Source organism: Lates calcarifer, linkage group LG6 (assembly GCF_001640805.2).
Source record: "Lates calcarifer isolate ASB-BC8 linkage group LG6, TLL_Latcal_v3, whole genome shotgun sequence".
NCBI lineage: Eukaryota > Metazoa > Chordata > Actinopteri > Centropomidae > Lates > Lates calcarifer.
In genome coordinates, this window is record NC_066838.1 from 14,017,425 (window position 1) to 14,033,338 (window position 15,914).

Here is a 15,914-nt window from a genome sequence, read left to right on the forward strand (position 1 = left end):
AATGTCAGTTGTATAAAAAACAAAGGGCTCACCACTCATTTAAAACACTGAATTGAAACCTGTTATTAATACAATCACAGCCATAAATCTATGATATTAATATTTTCTGGCTCTGTTAAAAGTTTGGTTACATCAGTAATGTCTGTAGTAAAACAGGCCTGTATCTTTATTTTTATCAGCTGAGAAAAAACAAAATGAGGTTTTGAATAGTTAACATGTCAACACCTCTTTTCCATCTCATACATCAGATTTAACTGGAAAAATATCTGTTTTTCTGCTGCAGCATTATTTTACTCTGAGTCTGTAGACAGCCTGAAAAATATATGTCTCCTGAGTCGAAAAAATAAAAATTTATACCTAAATTTCAGACTTTGAGATGGCACTTCATTGGCTCAGGGCTCCAGGATTTATGCTCCCATGCACTCCCCCCCATAGACAGGCCGGGATTTACAGTGGGCTGTGGTACACAGCAGGCCCAAATTAATACTCTATGTTAATGCACATGCTTATGCAAAAGTCAGGACTTGTTTGGGGAAATTGACAATGTGTGTCTTTTCCTCACTTATGAAGTGCAGTCTGCAAACTCTAGTCCTTTCATTTCACTCTGCATTGTTTACAGCAATATAGGGCACCGGGCCCATAAATCTTCTCCTTGCTCTGCCAAGACAGCGCCATTTGTATGCACCGTTTTAACCGACAGCATCCTCTGCCCATTAACGTCTTCTCCCCAGCTCTCTCTCTCAGTCTCCCCTTATCTGCTCAGCTCTGTCCCCTGGAAATACATTAACTGATCCGTGTTTTCGTTGAGCTCTGAAAACCAATTATGTTTTTTTTAACTGAGAGGAATATATATATATTTTTAGAAAAAGAAAATAAAAAAAAATATAAGAAGTGTGTTGCAATCTCTAGATTTCTCGCGCTTGTGCGCATTTGCAGACCCCCCCACCCCCACCCCCCGCCCAACTCCCGTACACCGTTCCCTTTGTAAGTTATTGGTATGAAAAATAAAAGTTTATCGACAATTTCCTTGGTTGTTTGTGTCAGCAGGCGAGAGAGCGCGCAGAAGGTAAGGAGGAATTGTAAAAGGGTTGACACCCAGAGCGACCGGCGCGCTTTTGTGTGAGAGAGAAAAATGATTTATTGCCACTGAGGCGGTTCAAACAGAGTTCACGGAGAATTGTGGTGGAGGCGCGGAGGAGCTAAATTATGGTCTTGCTGAGCCAGTATATCATAGATTCTATCTCCAATCCAGAGAGTGTGTTCAAGGGTGTGAGGTAAGGAAAACAGAACGAATTTAATTACTTTCCCCCATTTCAGTCAGTCCTGATGTTTACTGCCCAATCCACCTGTTTGTATAATAATGATAATAATAATAATAACAACAACAACAACAATAACAACAACAACAACAACAACAACAATAATAATAATAATAGATTTTGCTCTGTATATACTCTGTCTCTGTCTCTGACTGTATTATTTATATATTTAACGCTTAACTACCATTTTAATGGACCGTCTGGACAGATTAAACCAGGCCACAGTCATGACCTCGTTTTCACTGCCTGATTAAAATTACATTTTAATCAATAATTACAATAAAATCAAGACATTTTAATGCTGACTGGGGTCACCAATAAGCCATGTACTCTGATTATAACTCTATTATGTCTAGCTCTTATCAAGAAAGTGTTCAAAACTAGAATAATTTATGTATTTGGGGGGAAAAAAGGAAAAGAAAATCCAAGGACATGACTCCTCTCAGGAGGGTTCAGGTAAAAACCTCAGTGACGGTGGCAGCAGCAGGGGTGAAACGGAAAAGGGGGAAGGCTCCTCTCCTTCCAAGCTATGCAACCCTGAGTGCATAATCCATCACCTCTGAGAGACATTTAAAGAGGGTTTTCTCGACAGCTTTGTTGTAGTGAAACACCAGAAGGAACTTATATCTAAAGCCTGGTTCTACTATGATTGATACTGCACAGCGCAGAGTATGCTAACATTATATCCTGCAGAACCTTCTCCTGCTTTTGGCTGCACTATTTTAAAAATTTTGTGTTAGCTTCATTATTCTAGTTATTTATCCACTTTGCATACATTAGTGTGTTGCTGCAATTAAGCAATCATGTTTTATGAGTTTTTTTTTCCACCGGTGTTAACTCAGTTAGGCCACACTTGATGCAGCTTTTATACCAAATAATTTCCCCCAAAAAATATTTATTATGGGGGTTTTAAATGAAGTTGGAGAATTCATATTTTACTTAAATGCTTTGCACCTTCATGGCCATATTTCCTGAAGTTCCTGCTGTCTTGTTTGCTGCTCTGAATTGTACCTGCAAAGACATTAGAGCTCTACACTGAACATCTCCCCCTATAGTCTTTGTCCATCCAACCAAGCAGCAAGCGGGATGATGTTTACCATAAAAAAAGGTCCAGTGTTTGACTGTTGCCTCACAGAGCCACAGACAGGAACACTTGATACTGTACAGTGATGCCTGATTAATGCAAATGCGTTGAATTGTCCTATAGAAAAAAAAATCTCTAATGATTGCCTCCTTTGTCTTTGTGTGGCAATGACTGTCAAGCCTTTGTCTGACCACTCCCAGTGAATCCTATTAAACCAAAGCTACACTTTCACTCCGACAGTTATAAGCATATGTTGTTATTTAAAGGAAAGCCCGCCGATTTATGATGGGCCGTTCAATTACCCCCCAAAATAATCGGAATGTTTTCTTTTACCGGCAAAAAGCAGCTTTACAGCAGAGTGTCAACATGGTAGCTCACACCATGAATACGGGAATAACTGTTATTATTTATAATTATGTTAAACTGGATTAAAAAAATATCCGGGAACGTAAGTTATTATCATTTATTTATTTAGCCTTTTACAACTAAAGCTTCAACAGAATAATGCGTTGTGGTCGATAGCACGTTATTATCCAGTATATTACTCCAGCTCAGAGACATAGCCTTCTGTAGGAGCAGCTCCTCGCGTTGCATTTGTTAAAACAAAACAAAACAAAACAAAAACCTACCACCAAAAATCACTGGATGTGCAGCTGCAAACGGCGGTTCCCTCTATTCAACACCTCCTGTCAAAAGATTTACAATATTACAAGAAATTAACACGCACTTTCTAACGAGACGCTCCTCACCACACATGTAATCTCTGCCTGTCCCCCCCTCCCTCCTCCTCTCCCTGCCATTTCCCCCCTCTCTTCGTATAAACACATCTCCCTCTTTCTCTCTCACACTGATTACACAGTTGTTGGCGTCTATATTCATATTCCATTATATGATTTTTTTTTTTTTTTTTATCCCTAGGTAAGGACACGCAGGCTGCTCATAGAAATGTTGTCTGAAGAAATATCGCAGAGGCTTCTTCGGGCGCCCCAAGTTGCCAGTGGATTACTTTGCAACTCCAGAGCTCGGTCATTGGAGGACGGCCACACGTGACTACGGCACCCTTCTGGTAAATATTACTCAAATATTCCACATGGTTACTCCAAGTGCTCTTCCCTGCATGCCTTTATGCAGTCAGGTTAATTGTGATCGGATATTAGACAGACAGAAGTCCTAGGCGTTTACTGCTGTTGAGGGGATTCCTGGTTTTTATTTGAGACAGTTTGATGAGCTGGGTCCATGGACCCCCAACAGTCTGCCCTCCCACTGCAGCTGCATGGCAACAGTTTTGCTATGAGCTCTGGACAAGTGCCAAAACTAAACGCGGGATACAATGGAGGAGGAGGAGGAAGTGGTGGTGGTGGCAGAGGCGGAGGAGGAGGAGGCCAAGAAGCAGAACTTAATCAGCAAAACATGACCTCCTCTGCACATGTCAGTTCCAGGTTGAACCCAGATGAACAGTTTCAGAGCCCACTGGAGCCTCTGGTTCACTGCCATGCCAAGGGCAGGCTGGACATCAAGAGCAGGAGCTGTAGTCTACTCACCATCTGCCACTCTGGAGTAATTTTTCCCTGGATGAATCCACGGACAACTGACTCCGAACAATCTGGTAACTCTGGTTTTATTTATTACAGGCTAAGTATATTTTACATTATAAAGCTGTACCAGTTGTTGGCTGATGTAGTGAGTCCTTAAAGCCATATGCAATGAGTACGTTCCTCATTTGTGCTTTGAATGTATAACTCAAACACTGATATCTGACCTCAGTGATGATAACTTTTTGTTCCATGAAGACACCGATGATATAACATTTACAAACAGACCAAAAGTCTAACTGGTCAATAAGATGTTAAATGTGTCACCTGTGTCATTTTTAATGCACTGAAGTATTCATCAAATGTGAAGGCTCTTTCTCCTCTGTTAGGTCAAATTAGTGCATGAACGAGTGCTAATGGTGCAGCACAGTTAAACAAATGTCTGTGTCACGCTCATAGCTGTTTGTTTTTCCACTCCTGCAGGCAAAGTAACGTTGAAAACAGAGACGACTGAACAAAAACCTCTTGTACGCCTCACTTTTTGCAACAGAGGGTTTTCTTTTCAGTTTCTTTGTAAGCAAATATAACCACTCTATACTCTGTTGTTTCTAAACAGAGTCATTAAATAAATTCAATCAGTAAATCAATTCTAATAAATGTCCCGATAAGTAAGTGAGTAAACTAAAGTAAGTTTATTCTGAAGGTAAAGTCACATTGTAAACAAGGGGGAAAAAAGACAGAGGAATGGGAAATAATTATGAAATATATATTAAAACAAAATACATTTTTTCATTGTTCACCAATAATGCTTCTTATTTTTCACAATAATAAATCAACATCAGTTTCTAGATGCTACAAACAGGCCTATAACAGGAAGCTACAGTCTCCCACTCTGGTTAAGGAGTGCAGTTTACTCTCTAAGGTCACTGTAGGCCTTATTAAGTATCCATTAACCCCTGTATGTTATGTTGTTATCAACAGGGCCCTGGTATCACTGATATACATGTCAAATGGAATCTCTAATGGTGGTTATTTTCAGTGGTGGTCCCAAGGTACCTTTTAAGTGACTGAGATGGGGATTTGACAGGTCTGCTTCCGTGTGTAGCTGTGATTAATGTGGCCTGTCAGGCAGCCGTAGTGGCGTCAGATGTTTCCCCCAGACTGTTTCTTCGGGAGGTAACTTTCCCCTGAACACATGACACAGTAGACAGCCAGTCTTGTAATAGTGTCTCAAGCATGACTGAATGCACAGGAAGAGCTGAGGGCCCTACACTTGGTCTCAGGTTGATTGGCTGAGGATTAACACGGGGCCTCCATGTGGAGGTTATACATTTCAGGATAGAGTTGTTAGACATGTGGCAGTTGCTTTTATCACCCTCTCTTCTTTATGTGCTTCCTCACGCATTAGTCAGCGGTCGTGTGGCGGCTGGTCTGCCTCGCAGGGGAAAGGCTGGGGCGAGGAGGGGGAGGACGGCCTTCACCAACAGCCAACTGCTGGAGCTGGAGAAGGAGTTCCACTTCAGCCCCTACCTGCGTCGCCCTCGGAGGCTGGAGATAGCCGCCGGGCTGCAGCTCACCGACCGTCAGGTCAAGATCTGGTTTCAGAACCGCAGGATGAGGTACAAGAAGGAGCACAAGTACAGAAAGGTGGTAGGTGCGTCCCAATGTCCTCCTTGCAACCCCACGTCCAACTCGAGCTCGTGCACGGACCACATGAGGTTCCCGGATGCTTGTGTTGTTAGAACTTCCTCCTCCTCAGACCCGCACTTCATGGATTATGTTTCCGTGTCATCCCCCATCTTTGGCTCGCACAGTGACAGCAGCAGTGGTCAGTATGTTCACCCTGCAGACCTGCCCCATCTGAGTCACATACCTCCATCTGTTGCAAATGGTCTGCAGCCCTCCTGTACGGGTGTAGATAGTCATCACCATGCTGGTATTTCAAACTGGCCCTAGGGTCCCATAATGGCCGTCCCTCCTGTGCTCATCAAAATCTCAATGATACATCCACTTTCACTTACTTATGAAAGACCGGAGGACGTCTGATTAGCATCCCAGGGCTGAAACCCCCCCACCCCCACCGCTCAACACACACTTTCGCCATCCAGGAAGCATTTTAATTAAACTATATGAACATATCTTAATTAAAGGAGAGCTACAGTGATATTGTTTGTGTTTCTCATGCAGGGTGACTGAAGACTGCAAGTCTTCAAACTTGCTGCTCACATTGTACATACACGGCATGCACAAGACATTTGAGCAATTAATAATCACATGTTTTTTGCTGTATTTTTGTGGCTGTTACATTTATATTGTTGTTGCATGTTTAATGCATGTGGGAACCATACTAGGAGTGAGTTCTCTATTTCCCTCTTTTGGCAGATAATAGCTAAGTGGTTGTCATATTTTGTAAGTGTCACATTAGGCCTCCTTTTTCATCATGTACTGTAAATAGCAGGTCATTTGTGTAAAATGTTTTAACTGTGAAATGGGCAGAATAATGTTCATATTGAATGATGTTATATTTTTGTTAACGCCATTAAAAGGATACGGCAAGTCTTTGATACTGTTCTTGATTAATTGAGATGTCATATACTGTACATGCATAATAAATGCATTTGGGAAAACTGTAGCTCTTGCGCAGTGTTTACCCTATTCATTGCTGATTAGAATTACTCTTTTTTTCCAGCAGTATTTCATGATTAAAGATTCCTGGATTAGATCCCAAATGGAAAAAATGAGAAAGATTCTGTAATCAAATTAAGGCATGCTTTAGATTCATTGAAAACTCTACAGTATTGTGCATTCAAGTTGCACAGTCTTGCCACATAAGCCTTTCCTCTCCCTCCTGCCTCCGAGTTCCCCGCCATTAATCACAGAGACAAGGCAGTCTTTCCAGCACTCCAACCACAAGCTCTGAACCCACTGGGCACCATGACAAGATCTCTTGCCTCCTCCTTCCCAACCCTTGCCTTTTCAATAGCCAAATTGTAGTGCTGCAAGTTGGGGCTGGCCTACTTCTCAGGGGGCATGTTAGCTGTGTAGCTTAGAAGCCCTTCCAGCAGCCCATAGGCCACAACAGGCCAATGAGGTTCAATCACTAATGACAACATATTATCTTTAAGAACAATGAGGAGACTTTGTGTGATTTTTTTACTAGCGTCCTCTGTGGCATTATAACGTGTGGATTCTCAAATGTAAACTGTGTGGAAATCTTATTATCCTATTTTCCTTTCCTTTTTTTTAAGTTAAAAATTTCGACTTGCCGAGCTAAATTACGCACATGGGGCATTATGCATTTATTTGACAGAAGTGGGTCACAGCTTCTCCTGGGTCTCAACAGTTTTACACGTCAAAGATAGACAGCAGCTTTCATGATGAAGGAGCAAAACCTCTTACACTTGATAATGTGAGCCGCAGTATCAATATTCTAAACAAAGTTTTGGACATGCTGACAGTTTTATATCAGTGGCCTTACTGTAAATGAGTTGTCACAGAGAACTACTGACAGCTTTGAAATGAGGGAGGCACCGAGGAACCTGATCCCCTAGTGGTCCTGGATAGAATGACTTCCTGCTCCTAACTCATTACCTAATCAGTCTCTGGATCAGCTGTCATTTGGTAAATATTTGACACCATTTGCAGCAGGTCTCAGGAAGTGTCAGGGGAGCTATACGGGCTGCCATAACTCTGTGGAAATGTTAAATAAAGTAAGGCCTACACCACATCTGTATCAGAGAGGTGGTGACAGCTGGGGTAATTTAAGGGAGAAGTAATAAAGGGCAAGCGAGAGAGCAAGAAAAAGTTCTCCCCTACAAATATGTTCGCTCGAAAAGAGACAGAAAGAGGGAGGGATTGCGAGGAAGAAGAAGCAGACAGTGTTGGATTCCTGAGATTCTTGCGTACGCCGGGTGATTTATGGTGTTAATGGTGCCGAGGCTCAATAGGACCTTTACCTCTCTGGTTCCTCACCACATTCTCCATCCTACACACTAACAGCCAGGAGGATCCAAACACTGGAGTGCAGTAATTCTGTGGATGGGGTCAAGGGGGGATCCCCAGAGGTCAAGGAAAGCCCCCGCACCGCCCCTCCCCAAAGGGCCCCACTGCAAGGGGGAACAGTCGACTTCCATTTCAACATTAAGTTAGCCAGTTGTCCTCACACTGGGTTTCTCCTAGTTAGCAACTAATGTCATTATTTCCTTTTTAGTTGCTTGATGACATCTGTTCTTCGAGAGGGAAAGCCAAAGCCCAAAATCCTTACATGTTTTCTTTTTCTTTTCTTTTTAATTCTCTGCTTTGATCAGACTTGAGCGATGCATTAAGTGGATCTTTGAAGTGATAAATGACGCCAGCCGTGGTGCCATGAAACCAGCTTTGGTTACGGTCCATCATTAATTTCTGAATTTTTGTGTTATGTCCTTTACAGTGACTGATGTTCCACTGTCCCATTTGCAGCTGTTGTGAAACTGATTTTGGGGTTAGACTTGAAAAATGCTCCGTGCATCAAGACTTTTCTTAAGCTGCCGTGAAAACAAAACTGCTGCATGCTTAACAAAGACGTGCTGCTTTAAGTATCTTCCAAAAACATTTGCCCCTGCATTCAATGTAAAGCCTGAAGCTTGTCATATTACCATCACAGTAAGCTGCTGGTGTCTACTGAAGTCTTATGTTATGTAGTGGTAATTCCATTCATTATATGGGGATCACCATCAGAGAATATAAATGATGATAATAATAATAAATGTCTATGTGACAGCCCCTGCTTTTACTAGAGCATATGTCTGTTCATTTTATGATTGGTGGGAGAGACAAATCTGAGGCTGAGTCCCCCACAAATCCCCTAAACCCCATCACAGATTATACATTGCCATGGGGGTTTTGTTTGGCTTTGGTCTGCATCTACTGTTTTTGTTTTTATATCTTACACCACCATCCATACATGCACTTATTTAAACAACTAATTAATGCCACAGCTTTTATAAACTGGGATAAACTCACTCCAAAAGCACAAAACCATCTTTATCCTTTCTTTATTCACAATTGATTACATTACAATCAAATTCCACTTTGAAAGTATAACAAACCATCTTATAGATTCATTTCTGTTCATAGTTCACTTATAAACTCAGATCACAAGAAAAAGCAAATGAGGATTCTATTCTGACATAACATACTTGCACAACGATATAGGATGTAAAAATATACATTTGACTGAAAACACTAATGTATATACAGAGAAAAAATACAAAATGTACTCAATGTACTCAAATGTACTCAAAAACACAACCCAGTGGTTTTGCATGAAATCAAAGTCAAAATAAATAACACACAACTATTCTCCAGGGTTAAAAGCTCTAATCTCAGTATGTATAAAAGGAAACCAAGAAAAAATAAAAATAAATCTAAGACTCCACCCTGAAGAGGTAAAGTTTGCTGAAAATGTTGTTGGTGAATAAATCATAGTGTGCTGATTTTGATGGACTGGAGCTCAGACCTGCCTCCACCACACTTAGTGCGCCTCAGCAAGAAACTAAAGCGTGACAAAAGATAAAAATATTAATACTTACCACAACCTACTGATCCTGGCCTGCCCAAGTTGTTGACAGCAATAGTGGCTGCTGTGCTATGTGCTACACCACAGACTTAACATTAAATAGGTTAATTGCTACTGTTAATACTTCAAATGTTTCTGGTTTTTGGGGCGTGGACACTGCCTGTGTTGATATGTTGTTATGGTTGCAAAAGGCTTCTCTAACAAAATAACTGGGATGAACATGATATTAAAGATTATGATCAACTCTGGGACAATTTTCCAATTTTCCTTTAAAATGATTATGTTTGAAAATTGACTGATTTGTATCATGAAAAAGTCACAGAAGTAAAACCTACCCAGAAGTGACTGTTACATGCAATACTTTGGTCCATTGTTGAGTAAAACCCTAAACTTTTATGCCTGGCCTTCAGGAGGTTTTGTTCTTTTTATGACCTATTAACCTTCTCAGCCTTTTCCCTCCACAGTAGTAACTGCTGCCCACCAGTCTCTCCAGGTGCTTGTTGCTCAAGATGATTGTTAAGTATCAATTTCCTCTGTCACCTTTATGGGTTTTATTTATTTGTCTGCTCCTTCATGTGGAACAGAGCCCGAGCATCACTCAGGTGGATGGATTATAACTCAACTGCTACGACTCATCAATCTTGGAAATTTGACTTCCTGAATCTCATACAACTGTTACTGTCATATTACAGCACGGCATTATCAAGATCAATGACATTTTAAATGCTTCCCAGTTAAGGATGATCGGTGACAATAAAAAAGGTAAGTTGGTGATGAAAGTGTCTCAGCCGTGGTGAGCAGTACGGTGAGGGAGTCACCTGCTGGAGCTCACGTCTCCCTCTGAAGAGCACCGGTTAAATGAATGAACTTGTAATCACAACAGTCGCCCTGCTAAATGTCACATGTTGACCGTTATCGAGCACTCAAGAATTATTTAACACCCAATGGCTTTATCAAACTGAATCGAATCGATGCACACTTTCTTTTGATTGAAAAAGCTGTGTGGAAAAAAACTTTGCATGGCAACAAAGAACAATGGCAGCATGTTAATATTTGTTCGAATTTTTCAGTGTATGTGAACATCAAATGCTAACACTCTGTTTGGGGTCCTGGAGACCGCTGAGCTGCTTTAACAGCTCAAGAAATATACTTAACATTGTTTTATCTGCTTGATATTTAATGATTTAATATTCCTTATAAACATGATTTAAACCAATGATGTTTCAGATGATACAGAAATTCATTATGTTCAGGTTCTAAGGGACTACAGCTGCAAAACATGGTTACATACAGCTGATTTTCATAGTCTCTATGTCTATGATTGGTGTTAACAGGACTTATTATGCTGCAGTAACCCTCAAAAATAAGTCATTTTTTATCTGAAGATGATGATAATATTTCTTGTCAGGCAAGTCTGAAATTTTTTCTTGCATCACAGCAGCTCCATTCATATCACATAGAAAACATAAATTAGGAAGAGCAAACAACAATATATACACTTAACATTACAGTTACAAAATCCCTTCAGTATACATTTGATCTGAGCTTAAAAGCTGTATTTAATTTTAGGATTGACTGGTGCACAAAAGACTGCTTCAGTCTAACCTTATTCATTTCTGGTTTGCTGCTCTACAACCATATAAGACCCAGAACATAAGATTCAGTCAGTATGTAGGATTACATACAGTATACGTCTCTGTCTGAGAATGACCTTTCAGCAGACAAAAGAAATGTGCACTACACTTACTACACTTACTACTTTCCAGTTTATTAGGCACACTGAGATTAATACAGTCTAAAACTGTCTGACTGCAGTTTGTATGAAAGACGATGGACAGAGTATTAAAAACACCTTTACATTACAGTTCATCAGCACCACAAACTGCAGCCTCCAAAATAACCATTAAGTTGAATCAACAACTCTCTAAAACAGTTTCAGCAAAAACTGAACATATATAAACTTCATGAAAGTCTGATTTATTGCTCAACTGTGTATTAGATTGCATTAGTTTTAGCTAATAAACTGGCAGCTGAGTGTATTATCTGTTCATACATAGACTGTACATGAAATATTTCCTTTTTTGGTGTAATAACATTAATGGTAATTTCCCTATTTTGTCACCACTGGAAACTGAGTCCTTAAAGAGAAAAAAAAATAGTTTTGCAAATATTGTTTTTTTTTTTTTTAACACGTGCAGGAAATAAACAGTTTCAATAAAACAGAAGGGTTAAAACCAGACTGACCTTTTTCTTTTATTACTTCTGACCTCAGTTGCTAAAACTAAATATCTCTGAAGCAGTAATTTTACACCAGTGTCATCTCTCTGTTAGTATCCAACAGTGGTCCACTCATTACAAAGTCATGCTGTGCAGCTAAACCTTGGTCTAAGACAGATAACTTTATTTTAAATTCCACTGGAGGACACAAAGTTTCTAAAGATACCAAATCTTTCAGTCTGATTTTTGAGGAGATTTGTTTAAACGATACACAGAGCATCTAGCAAATTTTCATTTGATGGAACAGTGCAGCTGTAAAAAATCATGGACTTGAATATTTCACTCATCACACAGCATAAATTAAGAGCAGGAACAAGCTGACACAGATAATATATACAGTATATATTACAGCAGACAGTGAGAAATAAAATGAGTTTAGCTGTGGTAAAGCTACTTAATGGGAAATAAAAGACAAACTAATATTGGATATTGTTAATATCCGATACCTTATTTATTTAACATTTTAACTTTTCCAACATTTCCAAGATTGACATTTTTCCTTTTTTAACTGCAGGAATAATCCCTCCTGAACCTCAAAGGAAGATTAGTGCTTTATTAATGTGGTGTCATTTTTCTATCAGCATTTTGCTATTAACCATGATTAGCATGCACAGTAGATTACTGATCTACATTGTGAACAAGCAGGGGATGTTTAAGCAACTAAAAAAAAAAAGAATGTTAAAAAAACACTCCCTCTCTTTCCCCGCAGCGAAAACAATGCTGTAAGAGGGAGAATATTACAGAGTGTGCTGCAATGATGAACATTTCCTCCTGTTTCATGTTTAACCCTGCTCATTTCCCACAGTAAGAACTCCGGAAACACACAAGTGTGCACAGCAGCTTGGGGGGAAGATGACTGATGGCTTGTTGTCATGATGTTTGGGATTCTGCCGACTCGAAGCCTCTTGGCTCGCTGGAGCTGTGAAGCGCTGCGGTACATACTACAGGCTATTGTTGAAAAGTCCTCGTATTAGCAAGGTATTGCTTCATTGTCACACTGTTGAGCTTGTGCAGAATGCACTTATCTGTAATGTCCCTGGCCATTTGCACAGTAGTTGCATTGGATTTATGATTACGGTTCATGTACTGTGACAGATTTCATACCATTCAACAATAAAGCAAGGACAATTATTGGAATTTCACACTGTGAGTGGATGGATTTTTTTGTTTTGTTTTCAAGTAGTATTCCCTGGATTGTGTGTGGGCTGGGTAGACCCTGAGCTAAATCTTACTTCTGATATCACTATTTTTCAAAAATGTCAATATTTGAAAAACACTGACATGCTCTATCAATCACATAGATAGCCATCTTTCAACCGGTCAATGTGCCACACTTGAATATCTGTTTCTGCTTCTCCTCCAGCCCTGTTCTGACCCCTTCTCTCTATTCCTCTTTTTTTCCCCCCTATTGCTTTATTCCTTTGTCCCTCCACTGTATTACAGCTCTATCACAATGCCACATTGATGAGCCTGAGCTCCATAAACATGGCATAGATGGCTGTCACCTTCCCCTCTTGGAACTGCATTAAAGGCAGTGACCTCTCTGGCTGGTGGTGACAGTCGTCTGTCAGTGCTGGTTAATTCCCCAGTCTTGTGAGGGTCAAGAGCCGACACATAATGAGGCCTGACGGTGTTGGAGAGGGGTCTAGACGAGGGTCTGGGTGTCAACAGCGACCGCCGTAGCATCATGTCAGCGGGACATACAGGAGGATGAGGGTTCAATTCAAACCGTGGATGGTAATCCGAGCACGGCCCGAGCTGATCCCAGGGCCTCGACTGCCTATTGACACACATCAGAGCATGGACGCAAAACAAATTAGCATCAGTCAATATTATCTCCCTCCTCCTGCCTCCTGACAGCAGCCACCCAAGTGCTGCCATGTTTACCTCACCTCCAGTCAAAACAATAGACACAATAGTGATCATGATGGAGAAAAAGCCTGCACAGAGTTTTGAGAGGATGCTTTTGAGCTTTGAGGGAAGATATTCAAATCTGTGGTGTGCGTGTAAATGAGGAGCAGGATTTGGTTTGAGGGATATAAAATTCAGAATTGTGTTTGTGGAACCCATTTCACCTAAATTGTGAGATTATTCTCTTTCTTATTTCTGAGGCCATCTCATGCAAAAAAAAAAAAAAGTGGTTTAGGGGATACAAGCTGTCCAGAGGAAAGAGCCTCACTTGTTTTTTTTTTGTTTTGTTTTTGTGCTAAATGTGATCATATAACTTCTGCTGCATAAAAGGTAGCTGGGCAGTGATGTGGAACAACACTTCAAATATGCTAATCAAACATATGGCACTTCTAGGAACAAACACAGATTTGCTGTTCTTGTCCTACAAGATAAAAAGGTTACTTGGTTTTAAATGTAATTTGAATGCGTCCAAGGGCTGTAATAGGCTGAGACTGCTTCATTTTTTTAATTCGTTTGCATACGAGAAAGCAGAGATTGCTCACACCTGTTTTTTCCTCTTCTTCTTCGTCTCCTTCCTTTCCCCTCTCTGCAACCCCTCTCCCCGCCTCCCCTCCCAACCCACCCCCCCCGCCCCTCCCTCCCTCTGCTGAAAGCCATTACAGAAATACAATTTCTAATACCTCCGCACAGGTCTTCGATCGACTGCAAACAAATTTATATTCAGGCGGTAAACAGAAAGCTGCAGAGATTTATTTATTGAGTGTGGAGGAGAGAAACAAGCTAGCGCGTGAACCCTGAGTAACCTCCGAGCTGACATGAAGATGGATCAGTGCGCCATGCAAATGCATGGAGAGAAGGGATATATTGCACTCAGTCATTCAGCACATCGCTGCCTGTAGAATCCCATTAACTCCCACAGCTGGGACCATATTTCTGTGTTGTAAGAATGCAGTTAGAAGTTGTTCATTACGCTGAATTATATTGTAATTACTGCAGACTTAAAAGACATAAGAACTATTGTTAAAATAAAACGATAAGAACAGAGACATACAGTAGTATGAAATTTAGTTTTTTTAATGAAATGTTATGAGTGTCTTTTTCATACTTTTATAAATAATAACAAAAATAATAATAATAATGCATGTTATTTATACATTTTTATATTTATTAATTATATTGATTACATATTATGTTCTATTCATTATTTTAGGGACAGGAAAAATATAATAATGAGACCAATTAATTAGAAAATATTAAATATAATTTAGTATTCTTTCAACAATCCAAAATCCAAAATCATTGCTCGTCGTCAATGATAGTTGAATACCGTCACACATGACTGAAAACCTATATAGTATTAAAAACATTTTTTAAAAAGGCAAATTTAAAATCATGAATTCCATTTTTTTTATTATTATTATTGGAAACATCTCTTCACTGCAGATTAAAAGTCAAACAATTAAACGGTTTAGAGATCAGACATTAACAGTGGCACATCTATTAATTCCCATTATTTAAAATGTATGCGGGCAGGCTGTACGAGACATTGATGCGTGCATTTGAAAGTAGGTCAACAAACTTCTGCTGCTCTGTGGAGCTCCTCCATGACATTTTCACTTCTGTACTGGAGGTGAAAACAATGGCTCTGTTCCCGTAGATCTACTGTGGGGTTGTTTGCATGTGGGTTTTTTTTTCCAAGGCAGTGTAGGCCCAACAGTCCTGGGCTTGTATACAGTGCTTTCCACTCACGTGGGAATGTGGTAGGTGACTGATTATTTTTTTTTTCATTGTTTTTGTTACTCCTACGAGTTTGCATATGAAGTATCACACATGGTTCTTTCATAAGTAAACACACAGACACTGTGAAAAAAGCCCAGTCCTAAACGCTAATTTCCGTCCGAGGAGCTGCTTTAACCTGCGAAGAACACGTCTCCTCTGTCAGTTACAACTTCTTGATCTCGGCTCTGGGCCGTTTTTTTTTTGTTTTTTTTTTTTTTTTTTGGTATTTGTTCGAGGCTAATTACAAATCTGCTGCCACTGAACTTCTAAATACCAGCTGTCACGACCTCTGAACCCATTAAGTGTGCCTTTCACATGACCTAAGCCCTCTGCTAAAGAGGGCCTCGGGTTTTTCAAGAAGCCTTCGCCTATTTGCATAATCCATTAGCTGCATCAATGTAGCTTATATTATGCTAATTTAGCTTTGGAAATAGAAGTTTCATTGTTGCGTTGAA

General features: G+C 40.1%; 2 protein-coding genes across 2 annotated transcripts in view; both read left to right on the forward strand.

Moving 5' to 3' along the window:
- Positions 1 to 3,973, forward strand: part of LOC108876405 (homeobox protein Hox-C10a-like) — a 60,245-nt gene extending 56,272 nt beyond the window's left edge. The window contains 2 exon segments of the mRNA XM_051071212.1: positions 3,322 to 3,469; positions 3,837 to 3,973. The gene's annotated coding sequence lies outside the window, so the exon portion shown is untranslated.
- LOC108876409 (homeobox protein Hox-D4) lies at positions 3,482 to 6,567 on the forward strand. The gene is made up of 2 exons (XM_018665894.2): positions 3,482 to 4,009; positions 5,344 to 6,567. Exons 1-2 carry the CDS (start codon positions 3,640 to 3,642, stop codon positions 5,889 to 5,891), a joined length of 918 nt encoding a protein of 305 aa, XP_018521410.1. The 5' UTR covers positions 3,482 to 3,639; the 3' UTR covers positions 5,892 to 6,567.
- Positions 6,568 to 15,914: the final 9,347 nt, after the last annotated feature.